Below are 24384 nucleotides of genomic sequence, written 5' to 3' on the forward strand. Positions count from 1 at the left end.
AGCCCTGGTTTGTGCCTGAGATGTTTTGGTTTTCTGAAATTCCTTTCCCAGGGAATTTTCTGTAAACAAAAGACATGTTTTTGCAACTGCAGATTGTTTACTTTCTTTTTCTAGGTGAGACTTCTTCTTGATGTCCCTCTGCTCTGACCAATGTGAGTGAAAAGGTTTGTCTTTGTTTCACCAACCAAATTGGTCTGTGTAGAATAGTATAAAAAGGGAGACACATCCCAAAAATAAAGGAGTCATTTCAGCCTTCTAAAGTTCAGAATCTTAGTGTTGTTGTGGTGTAAAACAGTGTCAGCTGCCTTCACAACATAGCAAGCACAGAGGCTTTTTCAGTGGCAGGAATTACCCAACTCAATATCCAGGGCTGGGCTGCTCTGGGTTTTGGTGCCCAGGTGGCTGAAATGAGTGTTTGTAATACAGGAACTAAGTCCTACACTTCCTACACACAAGGAGATTTAGTGATGATTCAATTACTCTAATCCATTGTACTCTCAGCTTTCCAGGTAAATCAGCTGCTCTTTACACATATTTTTTTCTGTTGTATTACCAAAAGGAGCTTCTTACAGCCTCTCACAACTAAGTACCAGTTCATCCATTCTTTAATACTATTTACAAACAAAGAAACTCAAACAAGGCTACAGGAAAAAGTGATTAAAAATGAAGCCCATTTTGCCTTCATTATTATAAATTGTTGTTTTAAGAGTCTAATCTAAATCTAAAAAAAAAAATAATTCTTTACTGAATTCAGTGATTGTTTTTTTCATTTTCTTTTTCTCCCAGTCCAGCAGGATGATAGTGAGTTCTCCCTGAGTTAATTCTGATCACTCTTTTCCTTTGTGCCTTTTGCAACAGCTATTATTCCTAAACACTTTGGTGTTCAATGCATGAAGAAACCACAAAGCTGCATCTCTCATGAAAAAATCGGGAGATTTGCAAGTGTATCAAGGATCCTCATAAGCAATCCACATCCACTCTTGGTTTGCTGTTCTAAAAGTGTAATTTAATATTGGCATTTTCAGATAAAAATAGCACTATTTTTGTTCTGGTCTGATATATTGTTCTGTGATGGATTATTTCAAAATGTCTCACAGAGATGGATCAGAAAGACCTAATAAAAGGCTCCTGTTGTGCAGTAATAGTGTATGTTAGCTTCTATTGTCCCCTCTGACTAGGGAATTTAAAGAGAGCCTCTACAGCCTCTCTCTTGAATACATAATAGTGGTTAAGTGCTCTCTTAGCCCTTCAATATCAATAGTCAAACTACACAGACTTAGCTTGCTTTTAAATATGCTGTTAATTCAAAAAGAAGTGCTGTGTGAGGGCCTTCAATTATCTGGGATCTCTATAAATTGAATAATAGCCTTTGGATTTTAACACAACCACTCATGGATGGTTGGCTTGATACACTGGATTGTTTCATCCATTATTAACAAGGAATAAAGTAGCAGAACCCCAAACCACACTCCCCTTTCTTCCAATATGTTAAAAATACAAACGAAACCCGTGTTTAATCCCACCAAAGCTTATATGTAGTTCCACTTAAACAAGAGGGTTGGGAGGAGGATTAAAATAGTTGATGTCTAAAGTTGATTTTCCTAAGTCCAAACCCCTTCCTGTATTGCCTTCTGACAGCAAACCTGAAATGCATTCAATTATTGAACAGCCTGGGTGTGCTTGCTGCTGGTAATGAGAATCTGGGCTCTATACATACATTTATGTAGTAAGTCCCTGACTCACATATAACCTGATCTGGATTGTTTAAAATAGAGGGAGGGGAAAAAAATACACAAAAAAATCAGGCAGTGAAGGTTTATGTTTCTAAGACATTTCCTGGGACCTCTCTACCCAAAGAATTCTATTTAAGATGTTAATATTCCTTTCCATCACTTTTCTAAGCATAGGAAATGTTTCTTTATTATCACCCCTCTTAGAGTGTCCCCAAAGCACCCAATGATCTGCAGCACTGACTCAGGGAACATCACTGAATGTTACAGCAAATATCATTTGTAAGCCACCCTTCTAGTTATTCTTTGCTGGCCATATCATCCATTTCCCAGCTTTTGGGAAACAGATCTCTCTCCCCCAGTTATTCCTGTGCAGTGTCCAGGATGCTGTCACAAATTGAGATTGGAAGGGGTCAATATCAGGCAGGTAAAAATCAGAGAAGCAGCAAAGTTTGCAGCTCTGGTATGAGATAATCCCCCCCCAATTCCTCTTCTCCCCACCTCTTCCCTCTGTAGGACATAGAACTCACCCCACAGTAACAGGGCTCTCTCCTTCTCCTGCCTGCTTAAAAACAGTGTGTGACTGACTTGTTTCAAATTTAATTAACAAACCAGCCTTCCCATAGACTCACTGCACTGCAGGAACAATTCATGTAACGTTTCCATTCACAAAACAAAGCAATTGCAGCAAACTGCCCTTTCCAAAATGATTTAAAAACGATTAATCAGCCACAGGCATTCCTTGTCTGGTAACTAAACTGAAACTAAATTGCAGAAGGTGTTTGTACCAAAATCTGCACCATGTTTAAAGAGTTTATCTGTGCTCCTTTGGGAACTTCATCATGTGCAAATCCTTATCCCCACACTGCCATCAGAAGAGTCTAAAAACTTTTGACATGCATTATTTAGTCATGGAAAAAAAAAATAAAAGAGGAGTGGTACTATCAGGATTTCTTGCAAAATATGTTTACTATAAGATGCCTCTCTAGAACCTCAGGAGCACATAAAAACTTTGATATTCAGTGCCATTATTTTGTACTGGGACCTGCATCCCCCCACTAAAGTTGTTCAGGATCTTTCAAAAATAAAATCGTCATTCCTAATCTTTCCAGGTCCTTGAGCAGACATAACAGGTAAGCAGGTAAATGATGGCTATTCTTGGTTCATTTGTAATTATCAGAAAAAACATGAGAGAAACTCTGAAGTATAAACTTCTGAAGTAAACTCTGAGCTGGAATTAATACTCTTCTTGAAAGAAGATACTTGAGAATATACAAAGTGCACTCATGTTCTGCTGATAACTAAAATGAATTGCATTCATGTGTTTGCCTGTTGAATAAAGATTGCAATAAGAAAAGAATCACAGAATAGATGAAACTGGAGCCTTTCTGCCCAAACACAAACACTGCAGTTTCAACATGGCCCTGCGGGGATTACAAGTGGATGTGTTTATGTTTTATCCTCTCATATTGTGTCAAGACACTATTTTCTGTGTAAATTACCTGTTTCAGTAAATCTATAAGACAGAGATGCAAATCTAATGCAATTAGATGCAGAGATGCAAATTACTAATCCCTCAGTTCTCTTTGCTTACACCAGCGAACGCTGGTCCTGACTTATAAATAAAATTCTATTCTGAATGACAAGCTGAGAATATAAAAGACCAAAAATTGAATCATCATGCATAATCCTGGCTTTAGCTAGTCTATTTCTTTCCTTAGCCCAGACAGGTTCCAGAATTTCAGGAGCATGAAAAACCATTACAAAAATGGCAATGCAATGTTTCCAAAGTTTCCAAAGTACTCACTCTTACTAGGAAGCAATTCTATGCTTGGAGATTTCCAAAGAAAATCTGAGAGCACCAAACCAACAGAGCTTGTAAAGCACAGCCCCCTCTCAGCTCCCTCCATAATGAATAAATGAATGAAAACTGTATTTTGGAAGTTACTCTCAATAAGTATTATGAAATGCAATTACGGTGCATATTGGGGATCCTGACATCCAGTGCCCAAGATGGGAAAAAAATGCATGAGAAGGAAGAGAAAACATTAGCAATATGTTTGGAATACAATTAACCATAATCTTAAACTGCTCTAGCATTAATTTACAGATGTAATCAAGGTTTAACACAGAGCAGAGTTGTTTTCCATTCCACTTAAGTGTATTAACTTTACATTTCATATATTACTTTATTACTTTACATTTCAGAATGGTTTGTCTGCCTGACTGCCCATCCTAACACATGGATCTTCCTAACTTGGTTATTCTTCTAATCAGAGGAATTTATTCCTCCACATAACTGCTACTAACATATCTAGCATTGCAAATATCCCACCCAGTTCTGAACAAACAAACCTTTTAGTGATGACCTTGTAGTTTGTCTTAAATTTTCCTCTGGGAGATCCTTAAGCCAGTGTTTTTTACATCTATCCCTGGCTGGTACTTGGATTACAGCTCCTGTTTTATTCTAAAAATGCTCCTTGCAGCCTTAGCTCAGTGCCCATCCAGGCTCACCCCTGTTGCCCAAGCAGTTGGTGAGAAAGGAGCAGCAGCTCTGAAACATCTGGATTTATATCCACCCTCAAAACCTACACCATGCACAGTCTGGAGAGGCTGTCACCTTAATTACTTAACTAATTTTTGCTCTCTCACTAACCATAGAACACATTTTCACTAAGCGGCAGAATAATAAAAGAGAAGTCCAAGGATAATTTTTCTTTGAAGATTTTCTTTGCGAGTAAGGAACAGTACTTAACTATTTTTAGCCCTTTAAAATTTGGTCAATGAAATCCACAATAAAAAACATCTGAACACAAGAACTGAAAAACGACTCAATGACAAAGAAAGGACAGTACAGCTCCTGCTTGCTCAGAAGGTTTTCTTTTGGGTTATTTAAGTAATGTCTGAAAAACAAAGAAACCAACTATGTGAACTGAGGAGAAACATGGAAACGTGGCCATCAGATCAAGACCTACATCTCAACAAGATTTTATCAGCAAGCAGAGTTCCAACCATCAACCCCCAAACACATCCTTTCCCCTATTTTGAAAGAACTCCACCTTTGAGCAAACACAGATTTCCTGGTTTTACCATCATAATCCAGTATCAATTAGTTCCGCATACTGGACTGGAGTCAAAATTCACAAACTGTTACACTGAAAAAGCAAAAACTCCTTAACAGTTTCCTGCCAGAACATTAAGCTGTGCCTATGGATGAAGATTTACAATTAAATAATCAAATCTATGGAAATTATTCTAGAGATCACATAGAAGAGTATCAAATCCTAAATATATCCTGTGTGATATAAATCCAAGAGAAACACCTTCAGAAAGGAAACACTGGCAAGTATCTGTGGTCATCCATTTAAAATGTACGGATTTCAAAACAATGGTGAATATAGGTAGATTAATCCTGTTCCATATTTAAATATATAACCAATTAACTAAATTAATGTTTAAAAGAATAAGTCATTGGCATTAGCTTTGAATACGCCTTGTTTAGTTTCCATGAGGGTATACATTCTAATGAAGAACTCATTATAATGCAGCATAAGGCATAATTAATTCTGGATTAGTATTTTTTTTTTTTAGTAAATAGCTAATACAGATGCTGAATTCCATTTTTCTATTGGCTTTATTCATCTTTCATAAACCAGCATTTCCTCTGTAATGGCTTGTAAAAGCTCCACAGAGTTTTAGAAATGCATTAGCTGTCATCAGTGGTGTTAATCTAACCTAGGAACTCCTCATTTGTGTGATGGTACTTTTAACATTATGATTTTTGAAACAACATTTACAGCCGTGTGTTATGCTTTGAAAAGAGGCAACTATATAACACAGGTGGAATATTAAACAATAATTATTTGACTGTAGTTAGAAAACTATTTAAGCTGCTTATCTAACACTGCTGCAAATATATTTATTTAGGAAAAATCTGCTTAGTCAATAGCAAAGTTTGAATCCAGGTGTATGTAATCAAATGGCAAAATAAGTTAATCTATGGAGTGGCAAGCAGCTTTTAGAAAAATTCTGCTTTAGAGATACGATAGAGTGAACTTTTACCCCAGGATTAGAATGCTGTGCAAGCATAAAATTCAGCTTCCCAAACTCCAAACATCTTCACTGAGAAGTGTTTCTAGGGTATTTGCTGAGCTTATGCAAGACTCATTTAAATTCAAAGAGAAACACTAGAAAGATGAAATGAATCCCAGGTGCTCTTACACTCCAGAAATAGATGCTTTAAGACATGAACAAAGAGAATCAGTATTAGCAAGTGTACAGGAATCCTCTCTTCCTTCCCCTGGATTCATCTTACTTAAGGGCATGGTTTTATATATATTGCTATGGTAGTCTTTTACTTCTAATTATATACAACATTCTATTCCAAACTTCTGAACAAATTTTTGAAAGGAAGTTTGTTACAAAATCTGATTGTTGCTGGCTGGTGGATACTGCTGGCTTCCAAATGCCAAAAAAAGCCCTGAACATCTAAAACTTCTCTGTCTTCTGAGGGATTGTAAAATAGTTAAAAATGCACAGACTCTTCCTCTCTCTTTAATTTTGAGTGATTGGGGAAATTTTGCCAGTTTTGGAATAACTGCCCAAGAAACTGGGTGGTTACAATCATCTTCACTGGGTTAAGGCTATTTGTGAAGTGAATACAACTACTCAGCTATGTGGGATGACTTGGAACCCACTCCTGAAACTCCGAGAACTTAATAAAAAAATAATGGTGCCTTAGATAAAAGGAGGATGGGATTGTCTGCTTTCCAGTGAGCTGTGCTCAGTGACTTGCTCTAATGGCAATTCACCTCCAATCTTCAGCCCTTTCTTTCTCCACTGTCAACTTAAATTTTGAAATTTCTGAAATACTGTTTGTTGGTTATGACCAGACAAGAATATTTCCTCATGTGAGTTGCTGTGAATTCCACTCTTCTCTGAAAGAGTATTCACTAGATTTCCAGGCAATTTCTGTAACATCTTTTCCCCCACCTTGCATTTGGGAACTGCCAAAAATGAGCCTTTCCCACAGGCATAACAAAACTGTTTTCTGCCAGGAACAAAAAAGTCTTTTAAAATGGCCTTACTGTGTCTGAAGCTACCTGCTGTACAGGACTGATCTGTTATAGTAACACAGGTGCAACAATATCCTATATTTCAATAAGGAGAGTGCAGGAGATTGCTCAAAAATTCATTGTTCCAAAACCCAAAAGAGAAAACCAAAAAGATCTGCAATAACCGAAAGGAACAACACGGAACTTGGCTGTCAGACTGCCTGAGGCAGAAAGAAAGGTTTGGTATTACAGATAAAATATACACTATATAAAAATAAGCAGGTGAAAATGATATTATAACAAACTGCAGAAACAAAGAAAGTACCAGAGCATAGCTAGTAAAGAAACTCAGCTGCAAATCTGTATTTTCCCAGCCATAAATGAGTGAATGGGAAAAAGCACAGACTCAGGCTTAAATACAGGAAAACTATGGGATGTATTTAAAACTGGATGGAAATACAAATAGATGAAAAAAACCTTCCAGTTTCCCTGAAAATTTTGTGAGACAAATCACAGGGTGCTTCTTACCAATTCCCTTATTAGGATCTAAGAATTTAATAAATATTTTACTGAAAAATATAAGAAATGGATAACACAACTTCATTAAGCACTCCATTCTCATACTGCCTTAAATAGAATGCTTTTATTTACTAGAGGGAGACTGTGTGGTCCTAAGTAATCTGTTGAAAAATTTCCTATCCACGACCATATACAGAAAAATGAAATCCTGTGAAAAGCTGGAATAATAGGTGAAAAAAAATTTCCTTTAGTTTTCTCTAAAATATCATTTTAGGACTTCCCAGCAGAAGGGCAGGAACTAGTGGCCATCAGGGAGCCTTGCTAGGCCCTGGAAGTGCAACAGGAGCCTCCAGAGGGCCCTTCCCAGAGGTGTCCCTGGAAATCCACAGCAATGCCACCACGGCTAAAGAACCGTGTTGCCAGAGCACTGGAATTTACTGCAGCACAAGCATTTCACAGGCACAAAAACAGCCTAAGAAGGGCCTACCCAGGAAGAAAAATCCATAGTGCTTTGTAAATATACAGTATTTTGCAGTCCCCAGGTAATATTTTCCTACCACGGTGTCTGCTGAGCACTTTGCAGTCTCCATTTTTAGCTGTCACGCGTTTCCTCAGTAAAGGTTTTTCTTCACAAGAGTGTACACTCCAAAAAAAAAAACCCCCAGCTATAACAATCATGTCACTGGTCCTACTGTTTACCATTATCTTCAAGGTTTTAGGGTTGATTTACATTGCGTTCCTCCCTATTTGACTTTAATTGTCTGCTTCAAGTTGTCAGGACATAACTATATCTTAGATTTGCATTGCATTAGGGGGGATCTTCTCCTTTCTCTATTGATCTTGTCTTACGGAGTAATTTAACTCAATTCTAATTTTCCCCGTGCACGCGGGGTGCTCTCCATCCAAGGAAGTGAGTTATGTGTATTCAAGTGGTGCATCTTATGAATCTTGTTAAGCTTTACCGCCTCCCAGCCCGCTCTGATGGAATATTTAATCACAGAAATGAGTTGGCAGATTTGATGTACAATACGGGGAAGCCTCGCGGCTGCGGGCGCCGCCGGCAATTGAGAGACGGGGGAATTTGCCATCCATCAGTGCCATCCTGACAGCTTTGTATAACCTTCTGTTTTTTCACTTATTTATGAAGATTAAAGGTACTTTAAATCAACAGTTTCTCTGTAAATGTATCATCTTTATTTCAGGAGTGGCCAAATTTTTCATCATTTATTAGGACCTCAAGGAACTTCTCGCGCTGACTGTGAAAAAGTTGGTACAGTTTTGTCATGATGGTTGAGGAGACAAGAAGTAAACTAAACAAGTGGAACTGTGACTGTCTTAAAAATCACATATCTAATTTTATAATGTTCAAAAATTCACTTCCTTCTTCTCTAAGGAAGGTGGTGGAGGGAACCCAAAAGTAAAGGTAAGTCACACTGTTCTATTCTGACATGCAAGAATTGCAGTGGCTTTTTACTGTTTCATTTCCTAGCAACTTTAGAAAATCTGCACAATTTTAACTAAACTGTTTAAAATAAAATTCATACATTTAATTGTGAGAGAGATCGTATTTTAGCCAATATAAATGAAATGCATTTGACATGCGCTGAAAAACCCAACAAAATCCAAACATAAACCTGCCTGAATGTATCAACTGAAAAAAAAATTCTGAAACAAATGAAGTATCTTGATGGAACTTTCTGCAAAGGTGTGGTGGAGTTTGTGTCATAATTCATAAAATTAAATTAATACTCTTCTAATGGTAATTAAAGATTCTCATTAAGAAGGGCAAACACCTCCCTAGTGTTGGCAATAAAAATGCACTTGGGACTTTAGGAGGTTATACCAAAAAATCAATAACCTGCCATTTTATAATTAAAAGACAAAATAAATGTTAGGGAAAAGTCCAGTAAATTAGGAAAATTACCTTCAGGAGAGATTGAAAATATTGATTTTAATTTACAAACTATGTGAACTCTTCATGCCCTACTTCATGAGACAATTATAAGTCAGATTGTTAATTCTGCGTACGTATTAGAAAATTGATTACTGTACTATGGGAATATTATTATATTTGTCATTAACACAAAGTCATTTATATAAAATGACTAATAACTCTGACTTTCTAATTTATGCAGGTTCAGGGTTGGTTCACTAACTACTCAAACGAGATCAATGTTAAATTCCTGTTTTCAACACAGACATACATCATCAAGGAAATAAATTCTGCCTCCACCAAATACTGCAATTCAATGAATGCCAAGTTAGTATTTTTACTATATTGCACCACTTTTACCCTAATTGGAAGATTTTTATCTATTTCAGTAGAAGCTGTTTTTTAACCACAAATATTTGCTTGTAACAGTGTCCTTTTCAACAATTTTCATCTCTTGAAGTTCCTCAAATTAACAAAAGTTTTTCAGCTTTGTCAACTGGAGACTCGAATATCTCCATGAGTGGAGAAATCTCAGTTTCTGCAGACAATGTCTTCCCATGCTTAACTACCACCCATGAAAAATGCTTTCCCTCTCTTTGTGGGCAGCATTCAAATTCCTCTGGAACCAACTGGGTTTCGGGCTACAAATAAGTTCATTCTGAATTCTGTTCCTAAAGCGTATTTAGAAACTACTGCTAGTCATGACTGACTTCCAGCAGACAAAAACTGAATCTCTCACTCCAAGATGCAACCAAAATCAGAATCTGGTCTCAGCCAGGTGAAAATATAGATTTAAAACACAAAAAACATAAAACTGAAAAACTAACTATAAATGTAAAGAAAAATGCTCAGGAAAAAAATAAAATTGCATTTACTCTATACCTATGTATGTCTACATACATGAATCTACTATATAGATATAGATATATTTATAGATAAGATTCTTTCCTGTTCCTTACTCTTGTTCCTTACTAAAGAACCCCTGGAAGAAAGCAACTGCATTAAAATATGAAATAAAATAAAATAAAATGTAAAGCTGGGATATTGCAGTACATTCTATGTTATACTATCTATTTTCCAATAAAAAGGCATTCATGTATCTTCTATATAAAGTTTATTATGCCCAGGTAAGGTAAAATATTGAATAACAAATATATAAATGATTTGTAAATAATGTGAGTCACACAAAGAAAGCAAACCTCACACCAAACACAGATTCTGTACTTTTGCATGTTTTAAAGAATACTAAAACGAAATATGGCCAGTGGGAAAATCACAGAGCAATCCTTACCTGCATAGAACTCTGGACTATAAACTGCACCAACAACTGGATTTAATTTCCAGCCTGCAGCAAACAAAAACATAACAGTTAGTATTGCAATTAGTGATCATAATAGCAACTATTATTATTATTACTACTATAACTACTGTTGTATAGAAAGCATAGACAAATTTTAACAGACAAATTCAGAGTGAATTACCCTGGCTGAAATGCACATGGATTTATTCCCTTAAACTCTGGAATGAAGTCAGCTCTAGCTCAGGTACCCCCACAGCCTCTAGCACAGGGCACAGGAGCTCTTAGCCATTGTTTTGGCTCTCTGGTTGTGAGCCAGAGGAGCCAGGACAGTTCATTCTCTAGACATAAACATTTCCGGGAAGCCTTTGCTAGCAGGGGTTACAGAGCAACCAAATAATTGGAGAATTTTGATTCTACCCTGCAAAATGAAAGCACAGCCACAGCATGGAAATGTCTGTTGTGACAGGAAGGAGAGGCTCTGTGGGGTCCAGTGAAATGTCAGGTCTCGAGGGGTACAGATCAGCCACTTGCTCCTAAATAATCACTAAATGCTGCTAATAAACACTGCCACAGAACCACAGCACAGAACCCACAGACCTTCTGTACCTGTGTTCTGGCCAAACTCCAAATGAATTCTTGCACTTTACACCTGATGCAGCATTCCCAGGCAAGCCTGGAATACCCAGGCTGGCTGCAGACACAGGGGATGTGCAAAGCATTGGGGGATGTCAAAGATAACCAGGCTGGAGGGACTGCAGGGGAAGGGGCAAGAGAAGAGCAAGAGCTGCAAACTCTTCAGTGTTCTCAGCTGTGCTGCAGTGCCAGTCACTGGAGTTTGCTCAGCCACAGGGAGCTCCCAGCTAACTGCAAACTCCACAGAACATCCCCTCACCCACACGCTCTTTTTTCCTTAAGTGAACAATTATTTTCAACTACTGGAACTGAAAAATTAGGGGGTTTTCCTAAAGCACCCTCAAATCAGAGGAGTGGGAGGCACTTTTTGTAAATGGGAATAAAGAAAAAAAAAACCTGAGCAAAAGAATGTTGTAAACTCCAGAGCTGTGGTACTTAAAATAGAATTTTAACTGCTTCTGGAATCAAAATACAATCCTAGACACTGACAACAAGGCTTTTCAAAATCACAAAAGCCACAATTAGAAGAATTTAAATGCACACTAGGTTTATTTCTGCCTTGGCCATATCATATAATTCAAAAGCACAGTGGGAAATCATAAAGCATCAAGGCATTATAAGACTGAAAAAATTCAATGCAAAGTGTCAAAACCAGACAAACTATTCCCACCCTTTCAAGCTACCTCTATCTCATGCACAGTAACTATTTTTCAGTAATTAACTGTTCAGTAAGAGAGGGAAGGGATGGGTTTGAAAGGCAACTCATGAGTAAGTTCAGAGTAAGCAGCTTTACATGACACCTTTTTGTAGAAGTGATTGCAGTTGCTCAGTGTATTCAAAAGACACTTAGGGAAGCTGGAAAATGCCCAGCCAAGAAGGGCTAAAATGTTCTTCCTCCTGAAAATACCACAGGAGTTTTACCTGATCCTTCAATTTTCTATTCCACAGGATTATATTTAGGAACATCAGAGTATTGTTATACTCTATCTCTTAGCTAAATTTTAAGTGATGAAAAATCATTCAAATTTTGAGACTTTGGGTAAAAATCTAACTTTATATATAGTAGGGAATATCCAATATTTCAAATTCAATACTTCCTCAGAAGACCACTGATCAACACCACCCGAAATGAAAGATTGGACAGAATTTCAGATCTGTCAGCTTTTGCTGTCAAAGCAGCTGACAGACATCTCTCAGCTTCTAAGTTACACTAACAGTGCCACAATTTGTCTGAGAGAAAGGAAAAAAAAAAAATCTTGGAAGACACAGATTGTTCTTCACAGCTGAAAGGCAGTCTCATATTTCAGCTCCTTACCACTCTCCCAGTGACGGCTGTCTCATCTAACTTTTTGAAGCCTGTGGAGGAAATACTTCATCGTGAAAATAACAGTAATTAAACTTAACTTTATCTTGTCAGCCAACAATGTGCTGGCCCATAGCTGTGTGGGTTAATCAAGTGTGATGGGAGTTGATGTATCCGAGCCAGCAGCTGCCAAGTAACCCTTCTGCAGCAGCTGGAGGAGGCAAATCCTCGGCTGTGGGTGTAATTTTGTGCATTTTTCTTACTGTCACAATATTAATCTCCTCCTTGAGTTGAAACTGTAAAAGCTTGAAACTTAAAAACCAGCCAAGGGAAGAAAAAACCTTCAGCCTGACCCAGCTCCCCAGTCATCTGGAGCAGCACATCTCCAGTGTGCTGAAGGGAAGGAAATGATCCTGGGGTACCAAACTGTGGTGGAAAATAGGGCACAGAAACAGAGGGAGGATTATTTTTGCTTCCTAGACCAGAGAGGCCACCATGGCCAGAGAAGGGCTTGGGTAGGAAAGAAACCTGTGACTCTATTTCCTTCCCTCCTGTTTGTTACCCAGGTAGGGGGGACAGGGAGTGGGAGAAGATTTAACTGTGCTAATAGGCACTAGATGCGATTTTAAACCTAAATTTAAAACAACAGAAGGCTCTAATCCAAAGCACCACTGGTATAAACTTTAAAATACATTTATCCTTTTACAGATCTCTGTTTCATGTTCCTCCTTTATTGCTGCAGTTCTCTGAATGTACTTGCCCATAATTCTCAGTACCCTACAAGCCCTGAATGAGCATCCTGAATCACAATGTGGGCATCAGAAGAAAGAACAACTGTGAACAGGATAGGCTGGAACATCTAAAAATGTCTCAAATACTTTTGCCAACGTGGAGCGCTCCTGACACTGAATTTCTTTGCAAAGAGAAAGCAGTTGTATCTCCAAACCACGAGGTGAGCCATCAAAATCATCCTGACTGATAGCAAACCCACAAAAAAAAGGCTCTTCCAGCAACTGCTCATTTGGGGAGTCAAAAGTCACTGGAAAACATACTTATTTCAAAAACCATTTAGGACACAAAAGCACACCACTTATTTGAACAGAACTGTATATATATTTTTAAAAAAATCAACTTTTTGTGCCTTGAAATCTACTGACTTCTGCAATTCTATTAACAACATGAGCCCTGTTATCAAACAAGCAGCTGCATCCAGGAATGAAACACAAAACAGAGTGGATCTTGTTTTCTAAATTAAAATAAATATCAGTTCCTGACGTTTTGATGGAATACAACATGTGCCCCAAGTACCTTTTGAAAACCTGCCAACAACATGCCAGTCACAAGACACACTTTGAAAGATAAAGAGAGGCATTAAAAAGTGAGTGGTTCTGAAGCAAACAAAAAGGCATGTGCAAACAAAATGTTCCTGGCTACCTGCATCAGAAGAGTCTTGCAAATTTTAACGTGCAGGGTGGAAAAAAACCCCTGACCTTATGGTTTATTTAAGAGATGAGACCTTTACTTTATACAACAATAATCTTCAATAAATAATCAGCTCTAGCAGTGGTTAATTCCTGACAAAATGATAAAGAACTAGACTCGTACCATGCCAGGATGACTGATAGTATAAGCACTGATGAAACTAAATGAAGCCCCTTCCACGTCTGCACTTCATTCCTTGTTGCTTGTGGTGATTATGCAAGAGGGACGTGATTGCCCTTGTGTGTTTACTTTAGGGGACTTCACAGATTTTTTAAAAAAAGGTAAAAATGATGAAAATAAATAAAAGCTATGAATTGTAATCAAGGGTTTGCTTGGTGGATACCTGGCCAAAGGTGTGCTTAAGAATATTCTGCGTACAGCACCTTGGATATCCAGGTTCATAATTAATAAATGATAATTATTTATGCACTGAACAGGGTATTTGATACTTTTGGTGAGATCTAGATTGGATGGAACAGGATGGAAAATGACAAACAAAACACTTCAAGTGGAAAACACTTTAACAGCAGACTTTGCTCATCCTGGTCTTGGATATTAATAAATGAGAATGTCTGACCTAAGTAATCCTGCAGTGCAGGGCACAGATATGAACCTCCTCTAAAACCATGTGGCTAAAAATTTCCCATCTCTCCTTGCCAGCATTGCCCTCCTTCAGCACTGCCTGTGCTGATATCTAACAGGTTATTTGCTCATGAACAGTTTCATAGCCTTAGGATAATACAAATACAAAATATGCATCATCATCATTTATAGAAAAACTACTTTTATCATTACAATATAGCAGGCAGAGTTCATAGCCTCATATGCACATGGTTAATGTAGCTCTGTATTGCAACAAAACCTATTTATGTGATCCAGTCAAGCCTTGTGTCTCTCTCTAGATTCACTGGGACGCTTTAAAGCCAGTAAAAAACAAGATTTTCCCATCTGCAAAATTTGCCAAACTTCACATGTACATACAAAACCAGGAAGAAAACAGTTTCTAAGAAAGCATGAGGAATTTCAGCTCTTTCTTCTCCAGATCATTTTAACCAGCTCAATTATCACGTCACAGAAAACCATCCCTGTGTTTTACTTTTACTTTGCTACGAGAAAATGATGAGCCTTTCATTAAAAAATAAAGCCACAGTGTGCCCTGGATTTTAGTAAACCCTCACTAATGAGACCTCAAACACAGAAAATATGACCTATTATATTTCAAAATGGAAAAGAGTCTAATCTACCTCAGGAAACCTTTATGTGAACATTTCATCTGCTTTCTACTGGATGGGAAAAACAATGAAATTGAAAAGCAAATACCACCAACTACATAGTCTAGCAAAACTGAAAGCATATTTGCAATAACTTCAGTTCATGTGCTATTCTTGACTCTTTGGCTGAGTTAGGAACTTGCTTGAATTTGAATTTTCTGAGCTAGTAAATTTGAATTTTCTGAGCCTTGATCAAACACTCCCAAAGGAAACATTTAAAAATGTTTTGTTTCCAAACCCCTCAAATAGCTATGGATTCTTTTTCTGTCATTAATGTACAACATTGCATGATTTTAGGTCAGTATTAGAATGAATTTCATTTTTAGATAACTTCGAATTCTGATTTCTCCATGGGAAAAGAAAAAAGCTGGAAGCAGCACCCAATACCAGTCTGCCCTTCTTCTAAAAAATCGTGGAAGGAAGACATGGAAAATGATCTTTGACCAGATGTGTGTCCTGGTACTAAAAGGTTCTACAGGAAAGACTTTCTTGCTGGTCCTCTCTCCCTCCATCCCCCAAACTAAGCTGAATCCTCTCATCAGTGTAGCCCTGGTTTCATGCCTGAGATATTTCGGTTTTCTGAATTTCTTTTTCCCAGAGAATTTTCTGTAAACAAGAGGAATGTTTTTGTAAACTGTACATTCCTTTTCCTAGGAGGGACCTCTTGATGTCCCTCTGCTCTGACCAATGGGAGTGAAGAGGTTTGCCTTTGTTTCACCAATCAGATTGGTCTGTGTAAAATAGTATATAAGGGAGACATATCCCAAAAATGAAAGAGTAATTTTCAGCTTTCTGAAGCTCAGAGTCTGTGTCGTGGTGGTGTAAAACAGCGTCACATCAGTTCACTCATCATTACATTAACACTGCACAGAGCCAGCAGAGAACATCATCCCCCTGTCCTACACAAAACCCACCGGGGTCCAACACCGGATTCCATCAGCAGGATTTGTTCTCTGCCAAGCTCTGCAGAGGCAGAATTCACACCCAACCCCATTGTGAGCCCCAGGAAGGTGCAGAGTGGGACACCCCAGGAGCAGGGCTGGCATGCAGGGACAGTCACCCGGAGCAGGGGGGATCATGCACTTACCATTCGTGTAAGGGTTGACGGTCTTTTTATTTGTCATTACACGTGCTGTGGCATTATTTACCTAAGCACATAGAACAGGGCATTAGAAAGGGTTATGGGGAGGGCCCGTGTCACTATTAAATGCATGCATTATTACTGCTATTAGTCATGTGAAAATAAAATGCAATTTAATTTATAGAAGGCAACAGGTGCATAACAAAATCATACTATTTATAATTACATTTACTTTCATAACCATTTTAACTTACAAATCATTTCAATAAAGCAACATCATATCATTTAAACTTTAATAAAAAGACATTAAAAGCAAATTAAAAGGTACTGCATAATTTAAGACTTAAGAGCATGCTTGTATTCCATGATAACACTGATACAATAAATACTCAAAACAGAAAAAAAAAAAAAAAGATTATATGAAGGAACATGCAGTGGAGTAGAAAGGAAAGAGACAAGGTACAAGGAAACAAAGAAAATGTCAAAAAAGGGACAAACGAATTTTAGCAGTGTGCAACATAACCCTTTAGAAGAGAAGTACCATTGGAAAAGCAACATCTAGCATTCAACACTTGGAACAAGAGCCTTTTTCATTGCAAGAATTAACAAAATCATTCAAGCTTTAAAATCACAGCTAACAAAAGGATAAAAAAGAGGGTGCATTATTTAACACAATATGGAGTTAACAATCTGAGTAAGATGTGCACGAAGTCATATCCTCAATCCAATCAGTGCCTCCCAGGCTTGCTTAAAACGTACACTCAATTACAGGCGTACCAATATATAGAAAAAAATGTAGCATCAAGAAAACTTAATACAACAAGTCAAAAAAATCCACGTGGTAATATCAGCGCTAAATACGTGAAACGGCAGATGGACTTCTCCACTTACCATTCAGCACCATCGCCAGCATGGGTATGTATACAGTTACCATGGTTACTGAGAGTTTGGTGAGGGCCCTAAGCGCTACCGTCGAGGGGGGAAAATGAAAAGGCAAAATATGCAACATCTTACTCAAAAGACGACAGCATTTTCAATTGGTAACTCTTTTTTTTTTTTTTTCTTTTTTTCTTTTTTTTTTTTTTTTTTTTTAATTCTAACAGATACGACTGAGGCAGTGTTGGAGGGGATCCAGTGGTGTTTTTTGGGGTTTTTTTTGAGGTTTTTTTGGAGATGAGGATGGCTCAGGCCACCCGGCCAAAAGAGCATCATGGCTTCTTTAAATTTAAATGTGAAAATTGCTTGGTCTTTAGTCTAGCTTTGTTTCTTGGGCATCTTTTGGATGCTTCTTTCCCAATCTGAATTTTTTTGAAAGCCACTGTGGATCCCACATCAACCCTGCAGCCAAAAAAAAAAAAAGAAAAAAAAACCAAAAAGAAAAAGGAAAATAAAAAGAAAACAAAAATAAAGAAAAAAAAACAACCTTTTGTTTGTTTTTGTTTTGTCTGTCACACTTTTTTTTTTGTTGTTGTTCTCAATTTTTCTAATTTTTTTTTGTTGTCTGGTTTTTGGAATCTACTGCACCCATTGATTTACAAAACATCCAAAATAATAACTTCAAAATATTAAAGCTTTCTCTTTTTTTTTTTTTTTTTTTAAATCCGTCATCCACCTTTCAGCGATAATGATAATAATAATAATAATAACTACAAAAGAAATAATAATAAAAAACCCAAGTAAGGCCAGATTCTCTCTCTTTATATATAAATATATATATAAACAATGGGAAGGGGAAAGGGGAGCACACAGAAGACACCAATGATGCATCTGAAACAACAAATGAGAGTGAAGCAGACATTTATAAAAAAGATGAAAAGGAAAATATTTTGAACATGCACCTCGATTTTACGGCCCTCTACCACGGTGCCGTGTAATTTCTCCCTCGCCCTGTCCGCATCAGCACTATTTTCGAAAGTTACGAAACCAAATCCCTGCATGCAGGAGGGAGAAGGGGGGAAAACAACATGCACATTATTATTTCAGTCAATGACCACTTGTTTGCTTATGTTCTCTCTCTCTCTCTTTCTCTCTCTCTTTAATTTAATATTCTCTTGTCCTCGCTTCATTTCTGTAACATGCAAATTAGAAAAATTATATTTGTATTGAGATGTGCAATAAATAAGCAACAAATGTGAACAAATTTATTTTTTTTTTCTCCCTGTCATCAGTTAGTTAATACCCTCTGAGAAAGTCAAAGAATGATACCAAAAAATACCTTTTCTACATGTCACTACAGAGGAAAATAAATCTAACGATAAGAAAATGAAATAAAAAAATAAATTACAGTGTCTTCACATAGAAAAAAATGAACTAATGAGAAAAGAAAATGAACCACATTTTAATGACATGCAGATATCTCAACAAAATAAAAAACATGTGCACAAAATTCAACACTGAATGTCAATATACTCTAAACATTGCCTACTTAGTCATGCTGTTGTGATCATAAGAAACACTGTTCCCATGCAACACTAGGGTAACTTAAACTTTCGTCAAACTATACAGCCTTTACTTATTTTTTTATAAAAGGAAAAAAGGAAAAAAAAATAAAGAAAACCACCAACAAAACCAAAAGTACTTTCAGAACAAAGTAGAAACTTTCTTGTATTAACAGATCAAAGAAAACCACATGATGTGAATAGAAAAAGAAACTCTGATAAAAGAAGAAAAATGCAAACGCTTTGAATAAGTTTAACTGCTTCATTTACTTGTTCTGCATATTATTTTCCACATATAGAACATGCAACTGGTGAAACTCCAGAATCCCACGTTAGTGGGAGAAATCTGAAATTCTGCTGATGACAAACGCCCTCCTTTATATTCCTAGGCTAACACAAACATTTCAAATCCTACCAAAATGCCTCCTATGCCCTAATTTAAATTAAACACTGTTTAAAACGGCAAATATTTTGGAAAAAAATCTGACAGTGAGGAACATTTTAGAAACATACACCAACCCTTTGAAGTAATTCTTGCATTAGCACTACAATGCATTTTTATGCCTCCCAAAGTTAACCAAACTTTACTCTACATCCCCAAGCTTTCACACCAAGAACCTTTTGCAAGTTGCATGTGGTGCTTTGCAGTGATCACAAAATTTAAATGCTATTAAACCATGGGGTGTGGGTTTTTTGTTTTTTTTTTTTTTTTTTTTAATCTTTATTTTTATTTTTTTATTTTTTTAATTTCTATTTTAGCCTTGAGCTCTGTTCTGCTCCAGAGCAATCAGCCATTCACCACAACTCCTCATCTCCCTTTGCTGAGTTTTGTCAGTGTTCACCTACTTCCTCCCTGCAGTGCTACCTATTACACAAAGTGACTGGTTTGTAAAACAAAAAATAAGGGGTGGAGGGGGAAATAATAACAATAATAAAAAGGAGGGGAAGACATTTCTACATTCTGTTACACAAAGGGGAGACCAAATATCAAACTAAGGCAAAACTGACACCAAGCAGTGAGGAAAAGAATGGGTGTGGACTATAGAACTAATTAATCAACCATCAACCAAAAAAGTGAAGTAATTCTAAGGATAATTCCCTGGGTTATTTCCCCTACTCAAAGAACTGTTATTTATTCCCATTTATAATGCAAAGAGTGCAATTTAGGTACAGCAGTGGTCTCTGTTTTGTGCTCTCCAAAGCAGCTCAAGCACAGCTACTCCTTTTTTCCCCTGAATAAATCCAGGCTGAAGCCTGAGCTCTGAACTGCTCTGTCAGCACCTGAAGCCATTCTCACAACACCTGATTCCACACATTTTCTCCACACCACTCTCCAGAATTTCAGCACAAGGCGACGACCTCACTTGCCACAGGACACTGAGGATGTAACTCTCTTTTTTCCCAAAGCACCAGGAGTGGTGGGAGAAAGTAAATCCCCCTCCTCAGCACTGATCTCCACGGTTTATATCCCTGTACAGGCTTTTCTTATACCTAAACCCATCCTCCACTTTAAACTTTTATTTCTTCTACAACTTCTTCTTCCATCTTGTTAAAGCTCTGTAAAAAACCCTCCTAATTTAGGATGCCATTAAGAAAATTTCACAGCAGAAAACATCACTGGATACATGGAGTGACTCCATTCAATTACAGAAATTCCCCCAATTCTGTTTGTTTTTTTCCTATTCTCTTGCCTGAGCAGTTTTCCCTTCTCAGAATTGCATACATTTGGTGAGAATTTAGTCAAAATTTTCTGTCACTCTAGCTCACAGTGCTACCAGTTAATTTTTGTTCAAACAGGTAAAGAAAAAGATAAAAAACCCAATTATATTAAACAATTAGAAAAAACATACAAAGTGGAGCCACAAGCCGAGATAAGACAAGAACTTCAAAGATTTTGCAAATAATACTCATTGTAATTTTTTAATTTCTCATGTTGTACTTATTCTCATAATCAACACTACTTAACTTAAGCTCTCACTATTTATGCAAATCTTTAACTTTACCTGGCTGACAGAGAAACTCAAGAACAAAACACAAATCCACACATTCAAATACCTACACAAACACTTTAACATCAATTTAATACGCAGCTGAGTTTACAGCTGCATTCTATTAGCTGGTAATGCAAATATATGCACTTTATTTTTAAAATCTGTCAAGTGATTTAATAATAGCCAAGTTAGCAAGTAAGAAGTTTCTGATTTAATTTGGGAGGCACTTTGGAGTTGTCTTTATTTGAAGAACTAGGTGTTAATGTAATATACACCAGATACAAATTAATACATATACACATAAACAGATTTCTGAATGTATATATGGAGCTGTCTAGTGCATTGATTTATAACTGATAGAAAATGGTCAAAAATTCAAAAGTCATCAGTGTTGCTGTTTATTTTAGTAAAGCTTTCTTCATTTTTATCACCTATTCAAACAAGCAGAAATTTGTAGTAAGAAACTTTTATTGATTTAGAGTTTTCTTTTATGGAAGGACTTTCTTCTCCAAAATGATTTTATAATTTATGGTGGTGTCCTAATGTGTTTTTTGAATATTCAATTCCACGTTTCTTAACTATTACAGCGTGAGAATGAGATTACTTCTGTTGTTTTTGCAACAATCATTTAAAACATTAACTATTAGAAAAAAAAAAAAAAAAAGAAAAAGAAACAGAAACAAAAAACATATTCTAGCAATTCTTATGCCAAACTGCAGCTAGAAACAAATTTGAATTCTGATCCTGCAAACTTTGTTACCTGTACTCAGTCTGAAACCACTTAGTAGTCCTTTCAGTTTCAGTGGGATTTTATGAAAACATAGATAAGCACTGCCAGGAATGGGACTTTAATCTGGTGCATCTTAATTCCTACAGAATGGACACGAAATGATCAGATTAAAAAAAAAAAAAAGGAAAAAGGAAAAAAAAAAAAAAAAAAAAAAAAAAGAAAAAGAAAGAACAGAAAAAAGATGCCCCTCTCATTCCTAATATTTCTTTTTCCTTAACTTCCCATTTAATTGAGAGAATCTAAAGGTACTTCTGCAAATGAAAATATTCTGTGGCTGTAGCTGAAATGACTCTGAGCCAGGTGAGAAGCGGCAGCCCTGAGCTGTGAGCAGCTCTCCAGGAGACACCTGGGCTCCCAATGGTGCAGGAGCATTTATTAACCACAGTCTGACCTGAACAAGTGTGTAACTGAGGCAGGGATGTTACAAACCCAGCCAGGAAAACCTTTCCCTGCTGAAATCCCTTCTAGGACTTTGCCTTTAGCACAAGGCACTGGGTTGTTTTCATGTTGCAAAGCCAACATCAAAAAAAGCCCAATTTGGACACACTTCCTTCTGCCATCCCCAAACCTTTAACAAAACCTTGCACTTATGCAGGTGTGGTGGTTAAAATGCCCACCTGGCTAAGATTTAAAGGCTAAATAAAAGTTTAAACTCATCCCAACGTGCTCAGCTCCACCTCATCAGCCAAGGTGGCCAGTGGGGGTTGGCTCTGGAAATGGATGGGATTATGCAGCAGCAGCAGGTCTGGACAATCCATGTATTTTGTAAACATTTTTGGACAACAATAATTTGAAAACAATAAATTCTGGCCAGAGCAGGAGATTCTAAGCTACCAAATTCCATCCATTTTAGTTGTTTACTGAAAAAGTGATGAATGTTCCCACTGAGTTTGGGCTGGCAGGCAAGGGGTCTAATTAATGTCTGAATAATAAACCAGGAGATTTCAGCTGTTCCATTTAGAATAAATAAAAAAATAAAAAATAAAAATAATAATAATAAAAAGGCTTTATTTTCACAACATAAATATTAACAGAATTAAAAGATATCTGATTTAAGATATTTTAAGAAACATCAAAAAATCTATGACAGGTGTGTCTAGAACAGGGATAACATTCCATCACTAATAATAAATGATACATGAGTTACAGGAAGATTGAAACATTAGTGAATAAACTTTTTTAGTGCGTCTGACATGGCAAGAAAAGGAAAAAAAAGATGCAGATGACAGACATAAACCCCTGTACTGCAGCTGATATCAGGTGAACACACTGGGCTACAGTTCTGCACCAGCTGATGCTGATGGAGCCCTGGCCATTCTATCTTCCTTTAGTTCTTAAATACTGAATAAATTGAAGTATGCATTTAAGGCAAAGTAATTTTGGAAAAAAAATATTAAATGTTTGCAATACAATAAGAACTCTTTTAATAAAATAAATGCTAAAATAGATTGTTTTCAAAGGGTTGGTGTACTAAGGCTTTAACTAAAGAGGAAAACATCTGCACTTAATCTGGAACAATCACGTATTTTCTCAGCTAATTACTTAAGAGGATATTAGGTATCATTATCATCTTTCATTTCAGTAAAGGAAAAAAAAATATCTGCACTAATACAAACCTGCCTACAAATATCTTTAAGTATGGACTCATCTTATAAAATAAATGAAATAATTACCCTTGAAGAATAAGGACAGCAAAAATCAACATTCCCATATAACAGATGACAGTTTGGAGTAGTTAAAATTACCCCCTTTAAAAGATATGAGTCCAATGATTTTCATACTGCTCAGAAAGCTGACTGACAGCTCAAAAGATGTTTTCACTAACATAAAATTTCAGACATTATTTTGTCACAGCAGTGCAGTTGTTTCCTTTTACTTAGATATTTTAAACAAAACAAAAAAAAAAAATCCAGAGGTGAATTAAACTGCTTACCTTTGAGCCTCGCTCATTAAAAATAATTTCAACATCTAAGATTTTACCAAATTGCTGCAAAGAAACAGAAAAAGTTACATGAAAATAAGGTAACTTCAACCCTTCTATCATATACAGTACAAACGTTTGTTTCAGAAAACGGTGAAATGCTTTCAAAAATGTTAAAGAATATAAAACGAAATATTGTTAAACACAAAGGAACACAACACTAAAAAGAGCCAGATCAATATTATTTCTAAATTGTGTGCATCATTATGCTCACTACAAAAATTCCATAGAGGAACTGAATCCCAGTGAAGCCCCTGACAGAGAAGAAAGAGAATTAAACTGTGAGCACAGTGAAGTAAAAGTCCCAAATTTCTGCATTTTCAGGTGAAGGAGTTTGGTTACTTCTGCATTACAGGAATAAGACTAAACCAGGTGGGAGTTTTGTTGCTGGCTTCAAGGACTGAGGATTCCTTTCCACCCTTGCTGAAATGGGTGGAAAAAAAGATTATTTCCTAACAAGTTTTGTCTTACTGGAGCATCATTTGGAAAACTAGAGTGGAAACTCATGTTGGGGGGATTTTTTCTCTGTTCAAAATTGAATTTTTATTATAATATGAGAAGTGACTGTTACTCCTATTGACCCTCAACAGCACTCAATTCCCTAGACAGTGTTTGCACACTCAAAAGCTGAACCCAGCTGCCTGTCCTGTTGGACCTGGCTTAGGAAGGGAATAAATGTTAGAACACTTTCTGTTGGGACACATCTTGTGAGGTGACAGTGTAATGCATCAGGGGGTCATTTCTGTTATTTCATGTCATTAACATGCAGTATGGATCAGTGATGACATTGGTAAGTGATCCAGTATCTTAAACAAAAAGGCAGAAATGGAGAATAATCCAACAAGAGTCCCAGGAACTGCAGAAATGAGCCTGTACTC

The 24384-nt window shown here is 36.8% G+C and overlaps 1 protein-coding gene across 22 annotated transcripts in view; it reads right to left on the minus strand.

Annotated features, from left to right (window-relative positions):
- RBFOX1 (RNA binding fox-1 homolog 1) overlaps positions 1-24384 on the minus strand; it is a 1119155-nt gene that overhangs the window by 66584 nt on the left and 1028187 nt on the right. For all 22 annotated transcript variants that reach the window (XM_083872230.1, XM_083872241.1, XM_083872231.1 and 19 more), the window contains 4 exons: positions 23459-23512; positions 18145-18237; positions 16313-16373; positions 10528-10581 (listed from right to left, as the gene is read on the minus strand). In XM_083872230.1, the coding sequence (XP_083728356.1) occupies positions 10528-10581; positions 16313-16373; positions 18145-18237; positions 23459-23512 (262 nt within the window). The remainder of the gene's footprint in view (positions 1-10527; positions 10582-16312; positions 16374-18144; positions 18238-23458; positions 23513-24384) is intronic.

The sequence above is a fragment of the Zosterops lateralis genome (genome assembly GCF_965231275.1).
Source record: "Zosterops lateralis genome assembly, chromosome: 15".
In the NCBI taxonomy this organism is placed as follows: domain Eukaryota; kingdom Metazoa; phylum Chordata; class Aves; order Passeriformes; family Zosteropidae; genus Zosterops; species Zosterops lateralis.